This window comes from Crocuta crocuta, unplaced genomic scaffold (assembly GCF_008692635.1).
Source record: "Crocuta crocuta isolate KB4526 unplaced genomic scaffold, BGI_CrCroc_1.0 scaffold458, whole genome shotgun sequence".
Classification (NCBI taxonomy): Eukaryota; Metazoa; Chordata; class Mammalia; order Carnivora; family Hyaenidae; genus Crocuta; species Crocuta crocuta.
The window spans coordinates 1207523-1234392 of record NW_027531908.1 but is presented as its reverse complement, the minus strand read 5'-3'; the positions used below and the strand labels follow the sequence as shown (position 1 = coordinate 1234392).

General features: G+C 62.0%; 1 protein-coding gene across 2 annotated transcripts in view; it reads right to left on the bottom strand.

Annotated features, from left to right (window-relative positions):
• Positions 1-24196: 24196 nt before the first annotated feature.
• The window catches only part of OLFM1 (olfactomedin 1), a 34903-nt gene continuing 32229 nt past the window's right edge, over positions 24197-26870 (bottom strand). For both annotated transcript variants that reach the window (XM_077774648.1, XM_077774647.1), the window contains exon 6: positions 24197-25073. In XM_077774648.1, the coding sequence (XP_077630774.1) occupies positions 24399-25073 (675 nt within the window). In that variant the 3' untranslated portion in view covers positions 24197-24398. The remainder of the gene's footprint in view (positions 25074-26870) is intronic.

Here is a 26870-nt window from a genome sequence, read left to right as displayed (position 1 = left end):
CAAATAACTCAAATGGGTTATAATTTTTTGTTTAATGTTTTTATTTATTTCTAGGAGAGAGAGAGAGAGAGAGAGAGAGAGCGTGTGAGCAGAGGAGCGTCAGAGAGAGAGGGAGTCACAGACTGAAACAGGCCCCAGGCTCTGAGCTGGCAGTCAGCACAGAGCCCGACGCGGGGCTCGAACTCACAAACCGCGAGATCATGACCTAAGCGAAAGTCGGATGCCCAACCGACTAAGCCACCCAGGCGCCCCGGGTTATAATTTTTTAAAGGCTGTTTGCACAGCGACCCTGACAGGTTAGCAGTCACGTCTCCTCACGGCGACTCACGGCAGGACGATTAGGGGCATGTTTTCCCAGGCGGTGCTGCTTCCGCCTAAACTCGTCTCTAAGTGATCTGAGCAATCAGGTAATTTAATGAGAGCCATTTCTATGGAAACAAAAGGAAAGCAAAGGGTAAGAGCCCCAGCACTGCCCACACTGGGTTTTCTGAGTGGAGAGAGTGTCGTGGAGAAGATTCCCGAAGGTGGGCTCTGAGCCTCCCGGGGTGGAGCTAGGGCAGGTGGTGGCCACCAGGCACGCTCTCTGGGTCCGCAGCAAGCCATCCCTGCCGGTCTCCCGGGGCCACAGGGCCCCCTGCAGGAAGGCCATCCACACAGGAGCCACGGTGGTGACTGCCTGGACGTTCACGTCCGCTGTCCCCTGTGGGAGCTGATGTGGCTTCAGGAAAGGGACAGTTTGATTTCCATACTGATTCCGAGGCAAAGGAGTGAGAAGAACTTGGAAACGTCAGCTTGTGGAGGGTTCTAGCCACATGTTGGAGGGAAGTGGGAGCAGGCCGGATTCGGTCTGGGTGATGGGCAGAAGACAGAACCCCAGGCTCTGATGTCCACAAAGGTTCACAAAGGTCCACAAAGGTCCACAAAGGTCCACAAAGCCGACCATGGTCAAGACTAATTTGTTTGCAAACCGAGTCTGGTTTTCAATAAACTCGGCCTGATGACTGATGTAAGGGGAGTATTATTTAAGCAAGAAGAGTGACTGATCATACGGTCTCTTTTACATCTGCTTTGCTGGAACTTTCCAGAAGGAATCTCAGACTGGACTTGGAAAGGCCTCCGGAGGCCGGGAAGTCAAGTCAAGGATCCGTCCAGCTGTGTCCCCTTCTAGGAAGACAGATACTTCTTGGCCTCCAGCAGATCCATAAATTGTGATGAAGAATGAGAATACTAAGAGTTTCTGAGTGCTGGAGGGACCAGATAGGGAGAGAAAGATGAATGCTTTGACCTCCGTCAACGACTCGCTCTGCCAGCTGGCTGTGAGTTACAGAGAGAGGAGAGGGGGACCCGGGGTCCTTTAAACATGGAGGCAAAGTGCTGAGGAGCCAGTGACATTTAAATGAATCCCCTTCACAGAAACCGCAGGCTCCATGTCTGACCTGGACGTTCATGAGAAATCTCAGTATGTTGCGCAGGGGGCTACCTGCATCAGGGTCACCTGGGGAGGCTGCTGGAAGGGGTCCCTGGGCCTGGCCGGACTCTCCTAGTCAGAGCCCCTGGGGGTGCAGGAGAGTCTGTGTGTTTAATACCCTCCCCCTGCCCCAGGGGGGTCCTACAGCCTCTGCAGCCTGAGCCCACGACCTGGTCTAATCTCAGTTCACACTTGGGGGAAGGAGGTCCAGCCCCCAGGGCTCTCCCGGGTGGGAACACAGCCAGCGCTCACCCCAGGGCATTCCTGCCTGGGGACTCCTCTGACCTTTGTAGGAAAGGGGACACTGAACCGCTCATCCCCGCCACCGAGGCTACACAGCTCAACTCAGCTGCCCGGAGGAAAGAGTGCTGCCCTTGAGGATCCTGGCAACGCGCAGCCAGAGATGAACTCGCGTGCGTTCTGTCCATCTCTCCCGAGGCAAGCATGGCTGGCCCCTTGACCCCGGGTGAAGCCCCTCCTGTCTGTACCCGTCTGCCCTGGGGGGGGGGGGTGTAGGTGTGCACACACGAGACAGCACACTAGCCCATCCCCGGCCCCCTGTGCACGCGCAGGCTGCTGGAGGTGAAGTGGGGTCAGGACATACTGTATTGAGTGGTTAGCACTGTCGTCTCTGGAGACAGCTGCTGTGTCTCTTCTAGGCGCTCAGCCTGGAGCTGGAGATCTCTCACATCTCTGTCTCCTGGGAGCCACGCAAGAGCCCCGTGGGCAGGGCCTCGCAGCCCCCACCTTGTGGAATCTGGGCTCAGGATGCTGCTAGGGCTTGTCCTGCATCAGCTGAGCTGGTAGGTAGGTGAGCCCGGAGCCCAGGTGTCCTCCCTTCCCTCCTGCAGGGGCGCTGACCGTGGTGCTGACACCCTCCTGCATGGCGGGGAGCCCAGGTGTCCTCCCTTCCCTCCTGCAGAGGCGCTGACCGTGGTGCTGACACCCTCCTGCATGGCGGGGAGCCCAGGTGTCCTCCCTTCTCTCCGGCAGGGGCGCTGACCGTGGTGCTGACACCCTCCTGCATGGCCGGGAGCCCAAGTGGCCTCCCCTCCCTCCGGCAGGGGCGCTGACCGTGGTGCTGACACCCTCCTACATGGAAGCTCCAGCTCTCCCGTCTGAACTTGACGTCTTTAACTTTCCACTTTTGCTAGTCCCCCTGCTAAGGAGGGAGCAGCCTTCAAAGGTGATCCGCAGAGCCCGGCGGGAGCCTGGGTTTCTCCCGCCTGACCCCGTCCCCCAGACCTGGCTGGCCCCACCTAGCCCTAGGCCCTGGTGGAGGTCTCAGCGGGCACAGTACCATGAGGTCGGAGTCACTGTGGCAAATGCCATGCAGAAGGGGGAGGGTCAGAGGGAAGAGACAGTGATTCCAACACTGGATGGCAAACACAGCAGTGACGAGCGGGCTTTTGGTGGAAGGGGAGGGGAGACGGCCAGCGAAGAAGTAGGGCAGGGGTGCGGGAGGGGGAGGGGCCCACGGGCTGGGTGGCCTGGACCCTCAATCACAGGTTGTGCCTGGGCCACTGCGTCACTCTGCTTCCAAGGTCAGCTTCTCTGAGCCACAGACAGGAGCAGGGGCCTGACGTGCTGTGAGTCCAGAGAGGGGAGTGGAGGAGGGCCGGGGGGGGGCAGGAGAGGCGAGGGGGGGGCCGTGGGGAGGCAAGTCCTGATGAATGGAGTGCACGCTCCATTGTGGAGGAGGGAGGGGAGGAGAAAGGAGCCCGGGCTGGCTGGAGCTCCTCCACTCACAGCACAAGAAGGGTGTTCTGCTCCGAGGATCAGCCCCAGGGGGTGTCATCAGGGCCATGGTGGGGGGGCCATGGAGGGCGTGGGGTCCAACCTCAAGATATGCCCCCCATGCAGATGAACCGCCGGCTGCAGCTTCTGGGGATCTGCCTTCACAGCACCTGAAGCACCTAAGTCTTACACCTATACTGATTTATTTATTTATTTTTAAATATTTTATTTATCACTTTTGAGAGACAGAGCACGCATGGGGGAGGGGCAGAGAGAGAGGGAGACACAGAATCCGAAGCAGCCTCCAGGCTCCGAGCTGTGAGCACAGAGCCCGATGCGGGGCTAGAACCCATGAACCGTGAGATCATGACCTGAGCCAAAGTCGGATGTTTCACTGACGGAGCCCCCCAGGCGCCCCTGCATGGCCTGGTTTATTAATTTAACAAACACGGAACCCCCCGGGCCAGCACTCAGTCGGTCCCTGCGCTTAGCCCGGGGAGTGGGGCACAGGGGGTGTCAGGGTGAGCTTTAGGGAGGACCTAAGCGGTTGCCGGAGGAGGCCTTGAGTGTCTGCACCCATGGCCGAGGCTCCCCACCTCCCAGGTGCTTGCAGGAAGGCTCTTTCTGGGTCCCTGTGAGGGATCAGGCCACGTGACCGCTTCTGACCAATGAACTCTGAGCAGAAGAGGGTGTGGCATTCCATCGCAGGTGCAGTTGTGGGGCCCCGGCCTCCAGGACCAGCACTGCCCACGGGGCTTCCCAGGGGCCTGCACCGGGAGTGGGCGAGCCCTGGGGTGAACCTGGCGATACCTGTGCCTGTGCTGTTTTAGGCCCCTGTGACCTGGCCAGACCCCTCCTGACTGGCTCAGGCACTGAGGCCTAGTGGGACCGTGACTCCAACGGGGACTGCAGATGGAGATGTGTATTCCCCGCGGGGATCTCTGAGAATGGGTTTCAGGGATCCAAGACCCTCACCTGCAGGAAGGATGGGAAGGGGCGGGGGTGCGACCGAGGCAGGGACTCGTCTCCCCTGGGGAGGGTGGGGCCTCTCACAAGAACCCCAAGCCGGGGACGCAGACAAAACTAAAGGGCAAAGTGCAAGTGGCCAGAAAGGGGAGCACGGCGGCTCTGAGTGCCCGCTGGGTGGGAGACTGGCGACCTTCCCTACGAGGGCGAGCAACGCAGGGGTGGGGCAGGGCGGGAGGACCCCGTGGATGCCCGTGGAGCTCACCAGTAGTCAGTTCTACTTGGAACAAGACATTCTTGTTTCCGATCTGAGGCTGTGTCTTTGGGCCACGTCTGAACATCAGAGGTCTGGGATTCAAGGAAGGCTCCCTGGAAGAAGAGGTGCATACGCTAGTAGCCAGCCTCAGTTTGCTGAAGGGAGGCAGTGGCGGTGGGGGTGGGGGAGCAGGTTCTGGCATCAGGGGCTTGGGCTGGGACCCCGGCCCGCTCCGAGTGACAGGCCTGGCCCCACTGCTCCGCGGCCCGGCCCCTCCGCTGGGACTGGGGACCAGGCACCACTCGAGGGCATGTCCTGATGTGACAGGAGACTTGAGAGCAGGGAGCTCAAAACAGGCGCCGTGGCCCTTCCCGCTGCCCCGCCTGGGCTGCCCCAGGAGCCCGCCCCGTCCCCACTGGCAGCACCCCCGAGGGGCGCAGTGCCGGGGGGGGGCAGGTGGGCGCGGGCAGGGGCAAGGCCAGCCTGACCAGAGCTGGCGTCTGTCACCTGGCCAGAGGGCAGCAGGCGTGGGGGCCTCGGGAACCAGAGGAGGGGGTTGGGTTCGGCCCTGCCTCACGGCCCCGGGGTCCCAGGCTCCCAGCAGGTACGTGGGCACGGTGGCCGCAGAGGGTGGGTGACAGGGCTCTGGTCGTCAGCGCCTCCCTGGCTGCGAGGGGTGAAGGTGTCTGTGCCCCATTAATCTGGGTGAGAAAGCACCGTGTGCTGCTGTAATTAAGCCGGTGCATCTGGTTGCCATGGCAGTGGGGCTCGTGCCGGGGCCCGTCAGCCGGCAGAAGTGGGTCACACGTTCACCTCCTCCTCGTTTTTGAACTTCTGTAAAATAATGATGAGTCCGATCCAAGCGTGCGCCCCGCCCGCTGCTGTGAACTTGCCCCTCGGCTGCCGCCTGAGCTGCCTTAACGAGCTGCCGGCCTGACGAGTGGCTGACACCCACCCGCAAGTCACCTATGGTGCCAGTTTACCTCTGTGCTCCCAGACCTGCTGGCGGTCCCCGAGGCGGAGGCCTGGGCACCTGCCACCCCCCGCCTGCGGGCCCTATGGGGAGCCTGACCTTTGCGCTCTCACACGGACAGAGGAGCTGCTGGGGGTGGCTCGGTCCAGTCCCCACCCTGGATTTCTGTGTGTCCGGAGCGGGGGTCCAGCAGGGACTGCTGCGCACCACCTACACCCCGCCTGGGATTCCTCGGAGCAAACCAGAGGCATTTAGAGTGTCCGCCTGCACCAGGCACGGAGGATGATGAGACGGGCGGATGGGGCGCTGCCCTGGGAAGGAGGGGTCGGGGCGAAGCTTTTGCAGGTGCAGAGATGCTCAAAGATGGGAAAGACAAAGGACACACTCCACTGGGGTGAATGGTGGCCCCCAAAAGATATGCCTACTCAGATCTGTCCTTATGACCTTCCTTGAAAAGAGTCTTTGTAGATGTAATTAACTTAAGGATCAGGGGATGAGATCATCCCGGTTTCGGTGGGAACAAAATCCAAGGGCAAATATCCTTAGAAGAGAAGGAGAGAGGAGGCCAAGTGAGACCAGAGTGGCTCTTAGGGACGCTGGGGTCCCCGGGAGCTGGGGGCCCCAGGCCGAGGGACGCTGGGGTCCCCGGGAGCTGGGAGAGGCAGGAGGGACCCTCCCGAGGAGAGGGAGCACAGCCCTGTCCCACCTGGATCTCACACTCTGGCCTCCAGAGCTGGGGGAGAGCAAGTTCCCTGGTCATGGCCCCCCCTCCCGGGTATGGGCGTTGGTGCGGTGGCCTGGGACACTAATTCACGCTGGGCTGAAAGTGGTGGCCTGGGCACAGCGAGATGGACGAGGAGCCAGGAAGAATTTGCAATCGCGGGGGTCGCGGGCGACACTCGGCAACATCATGGGCTTGCTCAGGGCGTGGGGCGCGCCTGTCCCTGGGAAAGCTCAGATTCCAAGGGAGGGGGTGGTGAGTAGAGAAACAAACAGGAAAGGTGGCAGCTTCGAGCAGGTGTGGGTCAGAGCAGGCAGGACGGAGAGGAGGCCGCGTGCGAGTGGGGTTCAGGGGTGCCGCGTCCCAGGCCGTGGCCTCAGGCTGAGGTTAAATGACAGGAGACAGGTCGCAGGGCGTTCAGCCAGGTGAACTTCCCACCTGAACCCCGGGGGGCAGGAAGGAGCTCTGTGGACAAAGCCAGTGAGTGGGCAGGAGCGGCGGGCGGGACGGAGGAGCCCTCAGCCTGTCCGCGACGGGTCACCGAGGCTGGGCGGTGGGGCAGCGGGAGGGGGCGGGCACCTGGGGGCATCTTCTCAGCCCCAGAAGGTGACGGTGGCTCCCGTGAAGGCGTGAGGACCTGCGGTGCTGACAGCTGAGTGTCCAGACACCTGTCGCCATTAGCCGGATATCGGGGGAGGGACGGCGGGGCCCACGGCTCATCCTGGGGTCCTGTCTGAACCGCTGGAGGAATGTGGTGGCACGTGGTGAACGAGGCGGCGTGGGGGCCCCGGGGGTGACGGGGACACACTGCGTGGACATTTCCACCAGACGTCCGTGCGCAGGTGTCGGCGGGTGAGTCTGGAGTGAGGAGGAAGGGCCGGGGCTGGACCGGCCTCTGAGCGCACTGCACGCCCCGGCCTGGAAGGGCGCGGCTCAGAGCGGGTGCTCAGCGGATGCCAGGGTGCGTCTGGACTCTCTGCCCAGCCAGCGGGGCTGCAGGGGGCAGGGGCAGCCCGGGGGAGGCTCCGGAGAGGACGGTCGCCACGTGGAAGATTCGGGAGGGCAGCGGAGGCCTCCCGTGCCCGCGGCCGTCACAGCCTCTCCGGGCCCGTCCTCTGGGTCCTGCTCGGAGCCTGGGGACCCGATGTGGAAGAGCCACACCGCCACCCGCCCAGGCCTTGGCAACCCTCCTCCCCCAGGGAAGGGGAGTGACGTCAGCCTGCGGTCAAACTCACCCCTGCGCACGGCCCGAGCCCCCAGCGCGGCTGCCCCCTGCCTGCGCTGACGGCCCCTCTCCCTGCTCCCCAGACCCTGGGAGCCAGGAGGGAGGACAGGGCGTGTCATGACCTTGGGAAGCCAGGAGCGCGGAGAGGAGCCGCGGGCTCCTGAGAGCCTTCTTCTCGAGAAACACAAGAGATTTCACTTCCAAAGCAACACCTGGCGCTCGGGGCTCCTGGCTCCGGGCAGGGCTGCTGGGGATCCGGAGGGACTCGGCCCAGGGTCGACGGTCTCCTGTGGTGGCGCTCTCCAGGCTGGCGCACCTGTGTCCGCCGGGTGGGGGGCACGCGTTCCCCCTCCTCCCTGACCTGTGGGTTCCTTGGGTTCCTGCTCTGTCACCCAGACAGGACCCCTGCCCTGGGCTGGACAATGGGGCTTTGCAGGGGCTTGGGCGTGGCTTCGGTGGAGGAGGAAACGTGCGCCACACATTCTGGAAGATTCCTGAGGGGCATCCGAGGCACTCCAGATGACCCAAGCGCTCTAGTTTTCAGGGGGTGGAGGGGAATATTTCCCAGTGTCGCTTGCGTGATAGCAGCTGTGTGACGAGGTACTGACCGATGGGATACACAGAAGTGTTATGTGGCAGCTGTGGGAACTGTCCCTAAATGGCAGTTGGGTGAGCCCCCTGTGACCTGCCTCTTCTTTGTCCTATCCTTCCTCCTGCTGCCTGGGACAGAGATGTGATGGCTTGAGCTCAGGCCACCATCTTGGGCCATGAAGACAAAGGGGAGGCAGAATGGAGGCCAAAAAGGTCTGGGTCCAGGAAGGTGAGCTGGCAAACCATCCCTGGCCGGCTGAGTCTAAGGGAACAGAGAGAGTGTCACTGTGACTATGACATTCACCTGAGGCCTAGGATGAGGAGGCCACTTCCAGCAGAAGGAATGGCCGTCGAAAAGGCCTGGCTGTGAGGGCAGGATGTGCGGGCCCGCAGTGGTTGGGACACAGCTGGGAGGGCATGAGGCTGGGAGCGTGTCAGGGGCAGAAAGCAGGGGCTGGGGAGCAGCGTGCTGTCCTGTGGCCCCGCTTGCCTCCTCCCTGCCCACCCGTCCTCAGGAAAGGATTCCAGACTGGTCCTGGGACCAATCCCTCCTCCCCAAACTGAACCAGGGCCTCTGTCCCCTGCTGAGGGGCTTCAGACCCTGAGCCTCATTACTGGCCAGGACCAGGGGAGTCCCAGGCCTGGGGGAGTCCAGCACAGCCTCTCAGAGACTTAGAGGGAGTCAGCCCCACCTGACCCCGAGCCCCCGGATGATGTGAGGAAGCTCCATGGCTTACAATCAGCCTCCACCACCTGCTTCTGGGGAGGACCTTCCAGGCACGCGGGGCTCCCAGGGACGGTGGGTGTGTCATCCCAGCGGAGACGAAGTGGAGGGGCAGGGAGGACCTCAGGACCTGGGCCGGGCAGTGGGGGTCTGGCTCTGGTGTCTCCGACCGTGCTGATGACGAAGCCTGTGCGGTGAAGCCTGGAAGCCCGGCCGGACCGGGGAGCAGAGGACCCCGCTTCATGGCCCCACCCTGCATGGTAGCGTTCAAATGGGCACACGTCCCCTGGACTTGGGCTCCTTGGGGGCTGGCAAGGCTTGGTCGGTCCCTGTACCAGCGTGTCCCAGGACGGGCGTCCCCAAATGTTTGCTAAGTGAGCCACTCAGAGTCAAATGCCGGGTCGTTTGCTCAGACCCGGGCTCCAACCATCCCCTCCTTCCCCCTGCAAATGGCTGCCCTTGCCCTCGGCAAATTCGCTTCCTTGGCACCGTTAGCAGCCGGCCACCGGATGCTCGGCCCCGCTGTCCCCCACACAGGTCCTGGCACCCGGCTGTCAGCTCTGATAGCAGGGCTCGCTCAGGCTCTACCCAGCAGGGAGCAAGTGCTGGGGTGAGGGAAGAAGGGTGCATGTGGGGGGAGGGCGCTGGGGGTCTCATCTCCCCCCTCCAGGAGCCCACCCTGCAGGGCTCAAGGCGCACACACCCCAGCTTTCTCCTGCTCTCCCTCAGGGCGGGGGCGGGGCCAGCTGCTCCCACTGTCCCCTTCCTGCCCTGGCCCCGCCCGCGGGGCGTCCTGCCGCGGGAGGGGGGACTCGGGGCTCTCTCTGAGCTGAGCAGGTTTTTTCCACTGCCTCCCCTGCTCCCTGACACTAACTTAATTAGCTCTCTGTTTTCCAAACAGGCAACGTGACTCAGCACTTTCGCACGCACGGTCTAAATTTGTCCCTAACCCCCAGGTGTCTCTTAGCTCAGTCCTTCCGTCAACTTCGATCACCGGGGTAGAGCCCACAGTGGAGGGTGATTTCCAGCAGGTGGGGTCCTGCCAGGCAGCCCTTCTCCTGACCGCCCCGCCCCCTGCAGCCAGGAGGGGGGGGCACGGCCACATGGCCCAGGTTCCTTCCCTGGGTTTGCCCTTCCTCCTGGGGGGCGGGGGCTCAGTGCCTAGGAGTTGCTGGAAGTTAAAACGCAAGGTCACCCTCCGCTATCCCTCTGCAGGCATCAGGGCGGGAAAGCCGTGTGGACCTTTGCCCAGCTGCTTGGGGTGCAGGGCACGAGTCTTCACCAAGGACAGCCAAGGGTCCGAGGCCGGGGAAGCCCCCTCCCGGCCCCTCTCCTGCTCCACTGCTCCATCTCCGGTCCCCTTCTCCCCCCTCCACCCTCCCCCTCCCTTCTCTCCTCTCCCTCTCCCCATGCCCTCCCCTCCATCTTTCCCTCCCCTCCCCCTCTGTCTCCCTCAGTGCCAGGCTTTGCTTGTGCTGGGGGTGGGGACACTGTGGTTAGTGGTTGCACGTGGCCCTCCCCTTCGTGGATGATGGCAGGAGGCTGGGCACTGGGACCTGTTGGGGGGGGGAGAAGCCATCTCCCGCCCACGGCCCCGCCCCTCCCCCGGGACAGGGGCGCAGCAGTGAACTCCCTTCCCCCACTTGCTCTTGCAGGAGGTTTTCCCCAACAGCCAGACCCAAGCCCAGTGCCCCTCTGCAGCACACATCCCTTTTCTCTGCACCCTGAGAGTCCCGGCAGGAGAGACAGCCCCTTCCTGGGGGCCNCCAGGACCCGAGGGGCAGTGGGAGGCTCCGGGCAGCTCTTGGGGGCCCGTGGGGGCTCCCGGGGCTGCCTGCTCTGAGGAGCCACACAGGCTGGCCGCCTTCCGGTACCAGGCTGTAAGTCCCAGCACCCAGGCGCAGGGGTGGGGNGGTGAACTGCCCATGGAACCTCCCTTGCCCGTCCCGGTGCTGGCGGGGCCCCACGCCTCGATTCAGGCCTCTCTGGCTTCTTTAAAGCAGTGTCTTCTCCCCCCGACCCCAGCATCCCTCAGGTAAGGACCCCTTCACGACCCTGGCTCACCCCTCCTCCTCCAGAACCTTCTCTCATCTAGCGTCTCCAATGCTCTCCTGACCTGTGAGGTCACACGTCCGCAGGCTCTGGGGTCAGCACAGGTCATCCTTGGGGGCTGTGACTTTGTCTCCCGGCTCCTTTCCCTCCTTTCCCGTGTTCGTCTGACCCCGCCACCCTAGCTCCAGCCCCGCCTGAGAGAGCAGCCCCCTTGGGGCCCCAATAAACCTCCCGGCTGGGGCTGCAAGGGGGCCCGATCCTCGTTAGGGCTCGAGGCACCCGGCTGCCGCGGTCACATAAGCTGGGGCACGGCGCGCATTCATTACTGGCTGCAGACCATAATTACGGATGTAGAATAAATTACATGTTAACACGGATGATTACTCTCTGCTTTTCCTGCCATCATTAAGCAGCTAAATGATACGGCCAGATGCTCGAAACAGGCCACTGCTGTCAGCGTCAGCCCCGTCGAAACCCACCGAAGCAAGCAGGTGACGGACGAGCCCCTCGCTTCCCCCGGATCAGGGGCCCCTCCTGCTGGTTCTCGGGCTCTTCCCAGGGCACCAGCAGGCGCAGCTGCCCATCAGGGGCTTCCGCTGGGGCCCCAACTTGTCCCCCGGGTCTGAGCCTGGGCCCCCACCCCACAGCACACCTCCTTTGCCCTGGTCTGACTTCCCCAGAAAACGTGTTTGCTATTTTCTGGAGACACGGGAGTGGGACCCCACTCGCTTGGGCTGCAGGCTGCTGCAGGCACCGGGCTGAGTCTCTCCCCACCTCCTGGTCCAGCCGGGCCCACAGGGGAGACCCTAGCTCTGGCTCTGCTTAAACCCCTCTGTGTGACCCTGGGGACCCACATAATTTCCATCCTCTGGGTGGAAGCGGACGCGGTGACCTCGGGCTGGTGACTTCAGAGCCAGGCCTCATCTGCTCTGGATCTGTCGTCTCAAAATCCGCCAGCGTGGCCTGTACTCTGCTCAGAGCCCTCCATGGGCCGCTCTGGGTCCCACTGCCTTACGGCCGGGCGCCCGGATGGGGGCCTGAATCACCCCCAAGTGCAGTGGGTAAGCAGGGTCCCCGGCCACAGCCCGGTGGCAACGGAAGGGGCACAGCCAGCGTCCAGGGAGGTCCTCTCCTGCCAACAGGCAGCGTCCGTCAGACCTGGCCCCTCCGTGAGCCGGCTGTGTCCTGAAAAGGGCCCACGTGCTCTCTGCAAGGACCTCGCTGACTGATTTACCCACGTGTGTGTGCTGATTGGAGCCAGTCACCTGGCCAGCCCCGTCCTTGACAGAAGAAGGGATGCAGGGGACAGCCCAGGATGCTGCAGGGGTGAGGACGGGATGTAGGGGGGTGAGGACGGGACGTACCGGCAGCACCAGTGCAGTGCGCTGCCACTCTCGCTGGGCCGGGCGCTGTGTGCACGTTGTGTCCAGCCCTCGCAGCCCTGCCAACCTGGGTGAGCCTCTCCACCGGGTGCCGAGGATGTGAGCTCAGGGAGGCTGAGGCACCCACCCGAGGTCGCCCAGCACTGCAGCCGGGCGTCTGTGCAGCTCTGCCCCGAGAGCTCCGCGGAAGTGTGCTGTGTATTTTCACCTCTTCGGAAGGTCTGGTCCCTTCGCTGGCTTCCCGCCTGCCGGTGTCCAGGAAACACCCTCCCCCCCTTCCCCGCCCCCAGGTGTCCCCAGCACCNGGAAGCCTAGTGCTCACTCACTGTTGCTTATGATGTGTCCCACGGACCACGGCCTGTCTGACAGCGGCCAGAGGCCCCGTGGGCGCTCAGGAGGCCGGCACCAGGCCCCACAGCTCCCCCAGAGACGCGAGGGTCACACGTGGCCGCCATCCTCCGCCCCGGCAGGCGCCTTTTAGCACCTCCGTCCCCCCAGGGCGGGCCCCCGCCCTCTGGCAGCCTCAGGGACAGCTTGGCTGGCTCCCCCCCAATTTCAAGGGAGACCATTTTATAACAGAAAGGGAGACCAAGGCTCCCCTGAAGCTCATGTCCCCAACGTCAGCGGTCCCAGCAGGGCGTGGGGGCCAGTGTGTGGCGCGGCCCTTTACAGGCACAAGGCACCGTGCGACTCGTGGAAGAAAGCGGCAGGAAAGTGCCTGCTGTCCCCTGCACGGGGGTCCGACACGCCCAGTGTCTCTGATCAATAACATCGTATTTTGCTGACTTGGAGATGTCACCTGGGGGGTGCGCTCAGGCTGTGGGAGCAGGTGGGGCGTCTGGAGTGGATGCTGGGGCATGCAAGCCGGGCGGGCACGGTGCCCGAGCAGATGGCCCGGGCGGGCGGGGCCAGTGCCCACCCTCCCTGCGGCCTGCGGGTCCCCCGTTAAGGAGGCCCAGAGGGTGCAGGGAGACTCAGGCCTGCCCCCCATGGGGACCGGGGACAGAACGGGGGTCGCTGGATCCGGCCCCTCCCTTCACACAGCAGGCCCCCCACCCGGGGTTTTCCTCTCCTCTGCTTGCATCTCGCTAATGATGGGGAGCTCACCACCAAGGGAAAGTTCTTCCTGCTTCTGCTGAAAACCTTTCCCTGGACCTGCCCCCTTGGTGGCTCTGCCTGTTGAGATGGGACCCTTCTCATCCAGAAGAGAGGCCGCGCCTGACACCAAACAGGTGGCAGCACCAGAGACACCCGGCCTGGCGGGCCACCGCTCCCGGCTGCCTCCTGGAGTCTTGACCTAGGTGCCCACAAGTTTCTCCTGGTCTCTGCCCCACGCCTCCCTCATCCCACTCCATGCAGACCCTCGCCCCACGTGAGCTCACCCCTGCCTCCCCGACCCACTGCAAAGCCCCTGCATTCAGGGTCTGCCTCCCACAAATGCCTCCCTCCTCCCTCCTGCTGGGACACGGCTGGTACCCCCGGGGCTGGGACCTTGCTCCCCACAGCACCCCCCTCCCGCCAGTGGTGGGCTCTTTGTCCATGTTGCTCAAACCCTGTCTTCCCTCCCCTCTGTGCACCCCCGGCCCTGTCTCCTGTGGAACCTTCCGGCAGCATTCTGTGCGCCGTCCTGTCCCAGCCGCCCCTCAGCCCCTTGGCTCCACTGGCCTGCTCGCCCCCCACAGGGGCCACCCTGGCAGTAAGTCATGGCCTTGACCCGGTCACCCCGATATCTCTTCCTCCCAAATCCTGGCTCCAGCCTCCCTCTCTCCAGCCTCCAGAGTTGTAACTCCTGAGATGGGGCCATGCTCCCACGACACGAGGGCCACCCGCCTGACCTGAAAGGTGACTCTGACCCCTCCCGGTCGCCCCACTCCCACTCGCTCTCTGTGGGGTCTCGGTGACCTCACTGCTATTGACTGGCCCGGCATCCGAGTGGTTAACGCATCGATCCATTGCTCTGTGTGCCTGTGGCCGCCCAGGGGCCTTCGAATTCCAGCTCGGCCTTGAGACCCGTGACTCTACCTCCCCTCGCCCCAGCCCCCCTCACCTTATGCTGACCTCCACTCACTGCACTGAGAACACAGGGGCAAAGAGAAGGGGGCCCCCATCCTCCCAGCGGGAGGGGCGCCCGGATCCACGGCGGGCCCCGTTTCCTTGAGTTTCTTTCTCCCCCTGGGGATTCGTGTCCTGCAACTTCCCACCGCCACCCTGGACGCCCCCAGCTCGCTCCGGTGTCCCCCTCTGCGCAGACCCGCCCTCGGCCCTGTGCCCCTCCCCAGCTGCCCCATCTTCCCAGCGGAGCTTCTCAGGAGCTTCTCAGAGAGCCTCCAGCGCCGGGCACCCCACCTTCTCCCACGACCCTCCCCTCCTCCCTCTGCGCCCCTGTGCTTCCCTCCTTCGGGTTCCAGCCACACCTGCTGGCCGGCTCCCCCTCTCACACGCCAGGCGTGCATCCGTCCCGGGAAACTGGGTCCCGATAGACGGTGCCTCCCAGGAGAGGTGCTGACCAGTGGTCTGCATTCGCTCCCGTCCCTCAGCCCCCCTGCTGTTAGCGGCGTGGGCTTTCTGATCTCTAGCCGCCTGCCCCCGCTCCCCGCCCCCCAACGTGGTAGGCCTGCTGGGGAGGGTCTGCCTTCACTACCGCATTCCCAGTGCCCAAAGCAGCACCCGGCACATAGTAGGTGCTCAGGAGATTCTTGATGGGTGAACAGCTGAATGGCTATGTGGTTACCCGAGCTCAGAAGCCGATAGTTACGTCCCACACCAACGCGTCAAAGCAGCCCCAGACAAAGTGGGTCCCTTCGGCCATTTACGAGGCCCCGAGGTCCCTCACCTGTGCAGACACCTGGGTTCATGGGTCTCTGTGGTCCCCATCGCTGCAGGGCCCCCCACACAGCAGGCGCCCGTGCGTGGAGCCCCAGAACGTCAGGTTTGAGGAGCCTTAGCTCTTTGAGCATCGAGTTCTGGTAGCTCAGAAAGGGAGGTGAATAGGGGAGAGCCATAGCCTCACCCAGGCTCAGCGAACCTGGCAGGTCAGTCGTACCCGCAGCTCCCGCCCCGGGGGGACACCTGCCTCGCTCTTCTCATGCTTGTGTGTCCCCCAGGAATCCCTGAGAGAGGCCCCCCCGGGCACAACGTTGCAGGTGACCTTGAAGAGCAAGGTCCTTGTGCGCGTCCCAGGGCTGCCAGCCCCAGTGCCCTTGCCATCAGGGAAAATTCTGGACCAGACCAGGTAGCCCCACCGCCATGTCCTGCCATCCGGGAAAATTCTAGAACCCCAAAGCTTTTGCCTGGTTTATTTGTTATCTGATGGTCTTAATGTCCACACAACAGCTCTGCTCCCACTTTTCCCACAGGGGCTCTTGCATCTTGGGCCAAACAAGCCTCACAGAGAAGCTTAAATGAGCAGCGTGTTTGGAGATGGTCTGAGGGGCCCCAGACCCGGAGCCAGCAGAGTCCGGTTTGCGATAATTTCACAATGAGGGAATGGCGCCATTCCAAGGAGGCGTCCGTCCCACTGGCTTGAGGCACATGGGGGACACAGGCGGCTGGCGCCAGTCTCGGTGGGTGGAGGTCACGGCTCAGGGACACCGTCTGGGGCCACGGTGGGGACGCACGTGAGGGGCTCAGGCACAGACACACGAAACGGAGACGGAATAGGACGAATCCACTCCCTGGCGATCTGCCGCAGCCCTGCGCTGTGTGGGGGCCGGGCGGTGGCGAGTCCCGAGCCCCTGCCCCCCGGGAGCTCACGTGATAAAGCAGCGGAGGTCAGCGAACATCACGGGAAAGACCGGGAGCGGCGCAGGCGGCCTGTTTGCAGAAGCACAGCTGATGGGGACTGCTCTCCAGGCAACTGGCCGCATCTCATCAAATAATGTTTCTGTAACTCACCGCTAATTGGTTTTCACCATCAACCGTATGCATCCTTTGGAGTAGGATCTATTTTCTGACTCTCCGTATCTGCACGCGGTGCCTCATTTCCTCATTTCCTTTCGGCTGCTCTGAATAATTCACACACACACAAAACTGCTTCTAGCTCCTTCCGCTGAGATGTCGGAGGGGGAGGCCGCGCTGTCGGGCGGGCTGCGGGCTGTGGGCAGCCTCCCCTGATGCGGGGCCTGACAGCCGGGGCACGGACAGTGTGACCTCCACGCCCACAAAGGGACTGGGGCTCGCGGGCCTTCGCGCCCTTCCCGCGTCCGCACAAACTTGTCAGGTATGAGCAGCAGAGAGGCGGCCCGCAGTGCGGGAGGGCAGAGGCAGAGCCAGGCCGGGTCCTGTCCCAGAGGGACGGCATGCCTGAGGGAGCGAACAACCTTGTCTCGGCACACGGCGGGCACCTCGGAGGAGGTCTGGAAAGGTTTGCTCCATTGGAATGGAGAAATGACCTCGGCCGGAGTTTGATTTGCGTTCCAAAGGCCGGCGCCCAGCCCGACCCAGCCTTCCTCCTTGACGCTCTCACGGGACAGCGCGCACGCCGTCAAGCATTGTTGGGCAGGTGTTTACTGAACACCTGTCCCGTGCAGGGGCGGAGCTGGGCCCTGGGGACACATGGAGGCTCGCGAGCGGGTGATGGCTGTGTTCCCGCAGGCCGGAGTTCGCCTGCGGGTGGAGAAGAAGTCGGCTCTGTGAGCGTCCGGGACAGCCGTGCCGGGCGGAGGGCACACGGGTCCCGCCACATGGCGTCCGAGACGAGCAGACCCAGCGTTTGCTGTGTGGCCCCCAGGAATCTCCTAGAGACTGTGTGGCCCTGTGGCTCCAGGAGGGGGTTGTCGCCATGGCTGCCCATCTGCGGGCTGCGAGGCTGCTCCGTGAGTGCGGCAAGGGGGTGGCCACGGCCAACCTGCCCCCGAGGGCGCTAGAGGTCACCCACTGCTCTGGCCTGGGCTTCCCGGCCCACGTGAGGGGATGGCCATCAAGACGAAATGTGTAATGAACTCCCGGGGCTCACCGGGAACCTAGCACGCTGTGCTCAGGAGTCAAGGGCACCGATGAGCCGCTAGCTGGGCCCAGCCCTCTGTCCCGAAGCCCCAGCCTCCATGCTGTGCAAGCGTGGGCTCGGGGGGTGGGGTCCTCACCACGGTCCCAGTGGAATGCCTTCCGACAACTTTGGAAGCTACAGCTCTAGAGGGTCAGCTGAGGGGCGCCCAGGGCCCCACCCGCAGCAGGGGTCTGACCCGGTGACATGGCCTCCAGCACGCAGCACCTCCTCCTTGGTGTTGGATGCCTGCGTGTCCCTATGGCTTCCTTTGTGAAACGGCCTGAGAGCCCGTGCGGGGAGCCGGAGAAGGCAAGGGGCTCACACCGGGTGTTTCTTACCAGAAAATCTCCCTTCAGATTACATGAAGGCTGTATTTATGGAATCATTCATGGCTCGAAGAGGCTGCCTATTTTTTTTGTTATTTTATTGCCTTTCTGTGGGCAAAATTAGCTGCTGGTTTTGTAACAGAGAACTGGGGGCTGGCAAACACCTTCTGGAACTCTCTCCATCTCCTGACTCCTGACTTGGGAACTCCCTCCTGACTGAGAGCCCCTCGGCATCCAGTGTCACGTGTGGGCCTTCAGCACAGAGCTCGGCGCACGACACGCATATGCAGGCGATTTTCCCACCAGCCTTCCCGGGAGGCCAGTGGACAGACAGCCTCCTGGAGGCCAGACTCAAGGAAGCACATCCCGTCTGTCCCAGTCATTTCTTTATTTTTTTTAAAACTTTTTAAAAATGTTTATTTATTTTTGAGACAGAGACAGAGACAGAGCACGAGCAGGGGAGGTGCAGAGAGAGAAGGAGACACAAAACCCAAAGCAGGCTCCAGGCTCCGAGCTGTCAGCACAGAGCCCGACGCGGGGCTCGAACCCACGAACTGTGAGATCATGACCCGAGCCGAAGTCGGACGCTGAACTGACCGAGCCCCCCAGGCGCCCCCGTCCTCAGTCATTTCTGAAGCCCCTGAATGTGCGGCAGGGCCTGCAGCCTTGGAGCTGTAGTCAAACATTAATCGAATGTCTCCTTTCTGGGCCCTTCCTGGGCAAGCGTCGGCCCCTCCCCTGACCCGGTGCAGCTGCTGTTCGTCTTCTTTATTATGGCCTCTGCCACAGTCACTTTTCCAGGACAGCGGGCGCTGGCCTAAGTCAGACAGGCAGCCGGGAGCGGATAGCAGAGCCTCTCCCGATAATTAAAGGCGACAGAGGCGGCGGCCGAGGGCGCTCGAGTGGGGGGCGGGGGGCGGGCACAGGGCACCTCCTCCTCGCCCGTGTGGAGGGCCAGCCGTGTCCTTGTAGCAGGAGCTGCTGGAGGGAGAGAGGGGGGACGTCCCCCCAGGACGACACGGAATCCGATAAGCAGAAATGAAACAATGCAGAGCGTGAAGAACATCCCTCTCGGAGACCTGATTTCCAAGCCCACAGCGGGCGGGGAGATCGATAAGGAAATTACTGTGTTTTTTCACGGCGTCAGCCCCCTGCTAGGCCTGACTCGGGGAGGAACGCGGCCCGGGGTCGGGATCGGGGCGCCGGCAGCTGACACCCTGGCGGTTAGGGGACATCTGGATGACACAGCTCTGCCTCCAGCGGAGGCCCGACCCGGGGCAGCCTCTAACCAGCTGTGCCGGCAGGTTCAGGCGTCGGCTGGGCTCTCTGCTGCTCAGCGTCTCTACCTGCTTCGTGAGGACAGCGGTGTCTCTGACGGATTCCCTGCCAGGACACAAGCTTCCCGGAGCAGGATGGGGGGGCTGGAGAGGGCCAGAGGGCTCCTGGCCTGGAGGTCGCGTGGGGCCTGGCCACATAGCATCCCTTCCTAGAAAGCGGAAAGCGACGGGTGGAGCCCAGAAGTCGTCTCTGAGGCCTGGTGCTCTGGCCAGCTGGGCAGGGGTGCCGTGGAGCCACGGCCGCCTCCTGAGAATGGGGACCATCTGCCAGCGTCAGGTGGGACACTCCCCAGGACCCCTCCCCCGCGGCCCGTGGCAGGCCAGGAAGCTTAAGCCTGAGGGGGTGCGTGTGGTGGAGGCAGGGCGGAGCCTGTCCCTCGAGGCGACGGTGCAGGGCCGGGCCGCGCTGGGAGGCTTGGAAGGCGGCCAGCGGGATGAGGTCTTTGGGCTGGAGGGTCCCCCTGGACGTGGGCTGGGCGAACGGCCACTCCTGTTTTGCCAGAGTGGAGACGGGTCCTGGGCGCAGAGATGGGAACCTGCCAACCTGCAGGTGCTCTGGGCCAGGCCGGGGGCTTGGAATTAACCAGCGTGCGTGTGTACGTGAGCTTTGCACACCCGCGTGTGCACGCCGGCCGTTGCGCTGTGCACACGTGTGTGTGCGTGCACGTGCTGGGGCCGCGGGACGGGGGGCACCCAGAGGACCGTCCTGCGGCCCCACCTGCCCGTCTCCCCCCAGCGAGGCCAGAGCAGGGCCGGACCCCTGGCCCCGGGATTCCAGGGCCTCACCTCCCCTGCCGCGCTGCTCCGGGCCCTGCCGCGGTGACTCACCGGCACCCGGGGCCGGAGGACCAGGCACGCCATTCTGGCACCTTCTGCTGCCTGCTGTGTGATGAATAAGCTTCCGGTGACTCACCAGCCGGAGGACATGCCGTGTGTGCCAACGGGCTAGCCGAGGGCGCGGAGAGCGGCCCCAGGGTCGGCGTCTGCGGAATGGAGATGGCGCCACAGCACACAGGGCGAGGGCTTTGCCCGAAGGTCCCTCAAAGACAGGCTCGCACGGCGCTCTTAGCGTCCTGGCAACACCTCTGGATTTAGGCGCTTTGTTTAGAGCAGCAAGTAACTGTTTCACAGACTATTACCCAGAAGCCACTTCAATCTTCGCTGATGAGGCGAAATGGGGAAAGGCAGAAATCCCACTCAGATGGCGGGACTAGGCGTCACTGCACACGGGCCTTTCAGAGACCCCTTCAGGGGCGCCGGGGGGCTCAGTCGGTTAAGGGTCCGACGTCGGCTCAGGTCATGAGCTCACATTCGTGAGTTCGAGCCCCGCGTCGGGCTCTGTGCTGACAGCTCAGAGCCTGGAGCCTGCTTCCCATTCTGTGTCTCCCTCTGTCTGTCCCTCCCCTGCCCCTGCTCATCCTCTCTCACTCTCTCTTTCTCTCAAAAATAAATAAAATGAAATACATTAAAAAAATAATAAAAAGTCATACAGTGCCTGCCTGTGTCAGAGAAGTCAGAGACACCCCCCCTACAGGCAAAACCCCACCCACACTATGGAAATAAACCTGGGGGCTTCGCGTAGAATTTCCAGTGACAGCATCAAACAAAGCTGAGCAAGAGAAGATTCTAGAAAGAGATCCAAGCACACAGACACTCAGTGTAGGATTCAATGGGGGACCTAAATAAATTTAATAGTGTTGGCAGAGCTGGTAGCCTTTGGGAAAAGATAAAAGTGGACCCCAAAGATAAATCCAGAAACCCCAAAGCACGGTGGGTGGCAGTGTCGGGGCGGGGGCGTGCACGTACGAGGGGAAGAGGGCTGAGTACCGCATCACTGTCTTGTGCCTTGGAAGCCAAAGCATTTAGAAGAAGGATTGATGATTTTGACTATAAAACAAAAGGGGGCACCTGGGTGGCTCAGTCAGTTGAGCATCTGACTTCGGCTCAGGTCACGCGTTATCTCACGGTTCAGGAGTTTGAGCCCCGCGTCAGGCTCCGCATTGACCGTGTGGACCCTGCTTGGGATCCTCTGTCTCCCTCTCTCTCCGCTCCTCCCTGCTCGCTCTCTTTCTCTCAAAGACAAAGAATAAAACAGAAGAAGAAAATCCTACTATTGCTCAAATCAAGAGACCCTGTTTACAACAGGCCAAGGCTGACTTCCTGCCCATAGGAAGGGCTCCTGATGCTTGTAGGGACGAAGGCCCCCCCGGCCGAGTAGGAAGAAATGGGCAAAGCAGGAATGGAAAGGTCACAGGTAAATACTGCCAGTGACCTTGAGGCGTCGGAAAAGATGCTGCCTGAGTCCTAATACGAGAAATAAAAATTCAGCCAGCCAGCCCAGAAACACTGCATCTTACCTACCTGACTGGAAGACTCCCCAAACTTCCAAACGCTCACGGGGACACGCGCTCGAAAGAAAGCGAGCTGCGTAACCTCTGTGGACGGGAATTCAAAATATCAGGCAAAGTAGGAAACGTATCTGCCCTCACACCTTTATTCCAGACACAGACACGTGCAATCTCAGGTCCCTCACGCGGGACGGGGTCCAGGCACAGAGTACTGGACACCCCCCGACACCCCCGAGGGACGCTGGTCCCACGTGCTGTGCCACAGCTGCACGGTGCGGCGCCACGCAGCAGGGCTCAGTACCAGCGCACGGCTCCGGGCTCCCAATGTCGCCTTCAGGAAAAGGCGCTACGTGAGGAAAGCAAGGTGCAGGGGAATGTACAAGTGGGGTGCCTTGTGTAGAAGAGTGGGGTGCGGCCACTGATCACCGCCTCTCCTTGCTATTGGCTTCGAAGGGACTCCCTGTGTCCCTCTCATAGCCTGTGAAAACAATCTCTAATAGTGGATTTATTAAAACAAAACCTTGCTATAGGAGACCCTTTTGGAAACAATTCACTCAGGAGACGGGGATTGTTCTCTCCAGATGGTCTCCTCTGGGCCACCAAGGGAGGGCACCTTACCCGATGGTGAGCAGATCTGCCGTGGCCCCTTCGCAATGAGAAAGCTCCGTGCTCTGCATCGGGTGGACCGTCTGGCTCCCGGCTCCGGCTCCGGGGCGGCCCCCTCCCGAGCACCTGGCAAATCCAGCCTCCTCCCTGTGGCTCGTAAGTTCCCACAGCCATCTCTTCCTGGTCTTGCTTCTTCCAGTGAAAGGTGCCACGTCTCTCTGGGCCACGCCCACACAGGTGGCCAAGCGAGCTCCTGACCCAAATCCTGCGCCGGCCTCTGGGAGCTGACTCTGGGGGTTCCTTTCCCCCAAATCTCTGCTCAGTCCCGCCCAGGCCTCCACTCACCGTCTCCAGGGACCTGCAAGAGTCTGGAACATTCTGCCTCTTCACCGTCTTGTGCACGTGGACACCGTTTCGCGGGTTGGAAGATCAGCTGCCCCGGGAGACAGCTGGGCCTCCCCGAGCCCGAGGTCGCTGATCTGGGGACAGGGAGTGTCACCTCATGTCCAGGGTGGCGTGAGGTCAGAGGGGCGCGGGGGGCAGGGCGGGGCTACCACTGCTTCTAACGTGGTCTGTGCTCAACCTCCAAACAGACCGGAGTCAAACGACCCAGTAAGGGGCCGCCCCTGTCTCGTGTGCTCAGCAATCAGCGGCCACCACCGCCCGCATTTCTGCGCCCGCTCGCGGACGTGGCCCGGTGTCTGCCCGGCGCCCCCCCCACCCCCCAGGAGCCGAGGTGACCACTGCGCCCACAGCGGCGTCCCTTGTCCAGCTGGCTTGCAGGAGCGTGGGCAGGCGTCCTCCCCCGGCCGTGGCTAGAGGACCCCGTGGCTCTCCGGGGCCACAGCTGATGGCATGGACAGCCACGTGGGGTCAACCATCACGGACTTGGGACGGGAAAGCCCCACGCCCACCACACTTAGAACCGAGCCTCCCCTGCCCCGGCCTCGAGCTCCCCGGAAGAGCTGTGGGTTTTGATTGCACACCAGACTTTTAATAAAGAAAATTCATCCACAGATGTTCTGCCATCAGCCAATATATTCGGTTATTGGGATCTGGGAGATTTAGTGGCCGGCCGGTTGTTTTATTTGCTCTCTGGATGGAGCCGTTTTTCTTGTGTATTTAATATCCTGGAGGAATATTTTCCCTAGCAAATACTCAGTCCGAGACAGCAAATCCATTCTGGACCTCTCGGTCATTATTTAGTTCCTGGAACTTAGAACAGGTATTTGTACATCTGATTCGGTCCCAAGAAGCCGGCCCATAATTGCAGCCATAATTATGCACCAGCCCCTGCCTGGGGTGCTTGGACATGGTCCTGTCACACCGGGCCTTGGAGGCTGAATTACTGCTTTCCTGAAACGTGGGGCTCTTACGTGAATGACCGGCTCCCACCTGTCACCGGGACCGCTTTGGATGCCACACTCCCAGGAGACCTGTAAAAACGTGGAAGTGTGACCCTGCCTCCTCTTGGAAAAGTTTTCCCTGCAAGCGCGTCCTGAGGTGGTGTGACGTCCCTGTCTTGCTCACGGGGGTCGAGGCTCTAATTAAGGAGTGGGCATTCCCCCCTGCCTGCCCCTCCTCTCCCGGTGTCAGCGGTCAGGGCCTCTCTGAGCTCCGTGGCAGAAGGACGCTGCGGTGCCGGCAGCAACAAGAAAGCAGGAAAGGATCTGGGGTCGGGGGTCCCCCTCTGCATCGATGGGCACCTGTGAGTTGGCCTGGGCTCCTCGGATGCCCCTCACTGTGTCCAGAGCCGCCCAAGGAGGAGACCCCATGGGGGAGGTGCGACCCCGGACTCGGATTCACCCCAGGAGGCGTGGAGCCCCAGCCTGGTTCTCAGGCTTTCGGTGGGGCGGGGGACGGACGGGGGTTAGAGACCCGGCGGAGAGTACGTGTAGGGTGTGACCTCGCGGGAGGGGACCGGCCGGACTCTGGACTACATCACAAGCGGCTGGAGTCTCTGTCACTTTCAAAGACTCAGAAACGACAAAGGAAGCAATATCTCCTACTATCTTTATTGTTCCTTAGATAACTGGACGGTACAAAGTTCCCCTCGTTTCTACTGAAAACCTGTACTTCCCGCGTTCTGTTACCCTCAGGAACGTTCCTTTCCCTGTGGAAACGGAGTTTCCCGACAAGCCCTTCCCACCCATGGTTACATTATTGACATAATTTAACAGGAGGAGAAGAATTCCTTTGATTACTATCAGCCTGAACTCAATTACCTCTTTCTAAGGGTGAACACTGAATATTTTTTTTTTCTTTTTGGAAACAAAAACCATCCACTTATTAACCCAAACTACAGCACTGCATTTACAACATTCACTGCATCAACTGAACACAGAGCTACCACCTCAAGGAAAGGACAGACGGACGTGGCACAATATATCTACGGGGGACACGAGCTCGAACAAGTGGGCGCTGTGGCTGTGCGCCCCACGCGGGTCCGTGGGGACGCGGAGCCTCGCTACGACAGGACACGCGGTGGAGAGAGGNAGTTCCAGCTGCAAAGACGGGGTGGGGGGGGTCTCTTCCCAAGGGTGTCGCCCTCTTGCTCGGACCAGAGGTGCACGGAGGTGACGCTGCTGCTGCTGGTCCGGAAGTTAGTATATTATTAGTATCGTCAGATTATCTTGGCAGCTACTTGGCGGAGACTTCCACGCGGGCGAGGATACGCCCCTCGGGCCCCCGGGCGGGGGCGACTACAACTCGTCGGACCGGATGACGTGGAAGAGGGTGACATTGTAGAGAACCTGGTGGCCATTGTTCCAGGCATAGAGGGCGCGGTCCTTGGGGTTGTAGTCCAGCATGGAGATGTGCGAGTACTTGTTCTGGAAGGGGATGTCGATGTACTCGTAGGTGGAGGCGTTGGTCTGGTAGGCGTAGTGCACCTTGGTGCCCCCCGAGTAGCCGTTGGTGACGTAGAGCGTGCCGCAGATGATGAAGGCCTCGCCGGCGCTGCGCTTGGGGTAGCTGGTGTTCCACGTCTGCAGCACCTGCAGGGATACAGGGTCCAGCTTGCTGATCACGATGTTGCCGGCGTTCTGGTTGGTGGCATAGACGGCCCACAGCCCGTTCTCGTCCACCATGAGGTCGATGTCCGAGTGGCCGCCCCAGGCGTAGTGGTACATGTTGTTGTAGCCGGCGTAGTCCAGGCTGCGCGTCTTCAGGATGGCCTCTGTCTTCAGGTCGAACCTGATGACGATGTGGCTCTGGAACTTGTTGAAGTAGATGGAGCCGTTGTAGACTACCTGGCCCGTGCCGGACCAGGGGTGCGGCAGGCGGTGCGACGTGAAATTGTCCGTGCTCATGAAGTCGGCCATGGACTTGTACTCACGGACGAAGCGGTTGTTGTGGTAGCCGTCCATGTACCAAACCTGCGGAGAAGACACAGGGGTCAGCGGCGGGGCGGGGAGTGTCCCCTCTAGGACTCGGGGTTCGATCCACCTGGCATCGGCCCGGCACCGAGAGCCAGGAGAGGATAATGAAGACCAAACGGCGCCCTGTCATGTCCTCCCTCCCAACCCGCGGGGCCCGGGTCAAAGGGGACAGGGCTGCAGCCGCTGGGAAAGAAGGGTCCGGTTCAGGGAGAGGCTGGGGGAGCACACTCTGCACAGCGGGCCTGGGGACCAGCGAGGTGGCGCTGGACGAGAAGGCTCACAGCCCCAGGCGGCTCCTGTGGCATGGGGGCCCATTGCCAAGGGCACCAGGAGGGGCCATCCCCGCGTGCAGGGGCCGCCCAACTTCGTGCCTCTCGCCCCTCCTGGCTGTCGCCTGGGTAACCCCGTCCGCTGGGCAGAAACACCCTCATTTGGCATCTGGGGTGCTGCGTGCGGGATCGCTGTGTCACACCCACAACCCGGGGATTTCTCTCCAGGGAGAACGTGGGCTTCGTGCAAGGGCCCCGGTGTCACAAGCCACCAAGATAACAAACCCAGTCGTGGCCCACATCTGGGGCTACGGCGGAAGAGATTTCCGATCATTGCTTAAATGCCAGTTGACTTGAAAACAGTCTAGACTTTGTACAAAATGCTTTAGGCATTTTCAACTGATATGGGAGCAAATTAGAAAGCAATGCAGTTAGTCAGAGGGAGTCTGCCGGGCGGACGCTGTTCCCAGCGCATCTGTGGGGCACCCAGCCCACTGCAGCATCCGGCACGGGCTCTGCGGGGTGCGGGGGGCGGGAGGCGAAGGACGCAGGGCTCTCAGACGCGGCGTTAACAAGCGTTAAAAATTTACAGAAAATCATAACCTTGCTCCTGAGGCGCATTCAGATGTTTAGAGGCAGGTGCGCTTTTGGTTTTTAATGAGATTTTTTAAAAAAACAACCTGGGTCTCATTTGGAGGCTTTTATTACCCTCGCCCCCTGCAGACCAGCCCACGCAATGTGGGTCTGGGATGAGAGGCAAGTGCCCTGCGTCAAGGGGTTTCGGAGGCCACGACCTCGCTGCCGAGCGGGGCCCCTCTGCTTCTGCTTGGCTCTCTCCTGGGACGGGGAGCTCAGTGCTTCTTCCAAGATGCGGCTCAAATGACACCCCCCAAACCCTCTCCGGACCCGTGCCTTCAGGAACTGGCTCTCTCCCTCCTGAATGTGCACAGGCATCTCCTCCCCGACGACCGGGCCTGTGACCCTAGAGGGTGCCCCCTTCCTGCAGGCAGAGATGGGGGCACTTGCTCACGATTTGTAAATTGCCGTTTCTTCCTGGAAATTAGCAAGCTGGACGCAGGGCACCACGCTTTTGGAAAACGCAATTTAGGCTGGGAGGGAAAATCAGCACATAGGGCTAAATGCTTAACAACAGAGACCAGACACTCTGTGCAGAAAGAGGCCCACAGTCGCAGCCCCAAGGGCCCTGAGAGGAGGGGTCCCTTCCTTCACAGAGGCCACCTCTTCCTCACTCTCATCTCCCGATCAGAAGGCCTCTTCCCTCACCTCCTGTCCATGTCCTCGGGCTCACACAGAACCCCGACTCCCCGGCCTCGCCTGGAACGTGGCTGCCCTCCGAGCCCTGGACACGGCCATCCCCCAGAGTGATTGGACTCCGGGGACGGAGCAGGGCACGCGTCCGGGTGAGGCCGGAGCCTTGAGCTTGGAGCCCGCTGCTTTGCCGAGGACCTGGCCCTTCCTGGCTCTGTCTGGGCTCTGTACCCTTCCCCCCCCCCCCCCCCCCCCC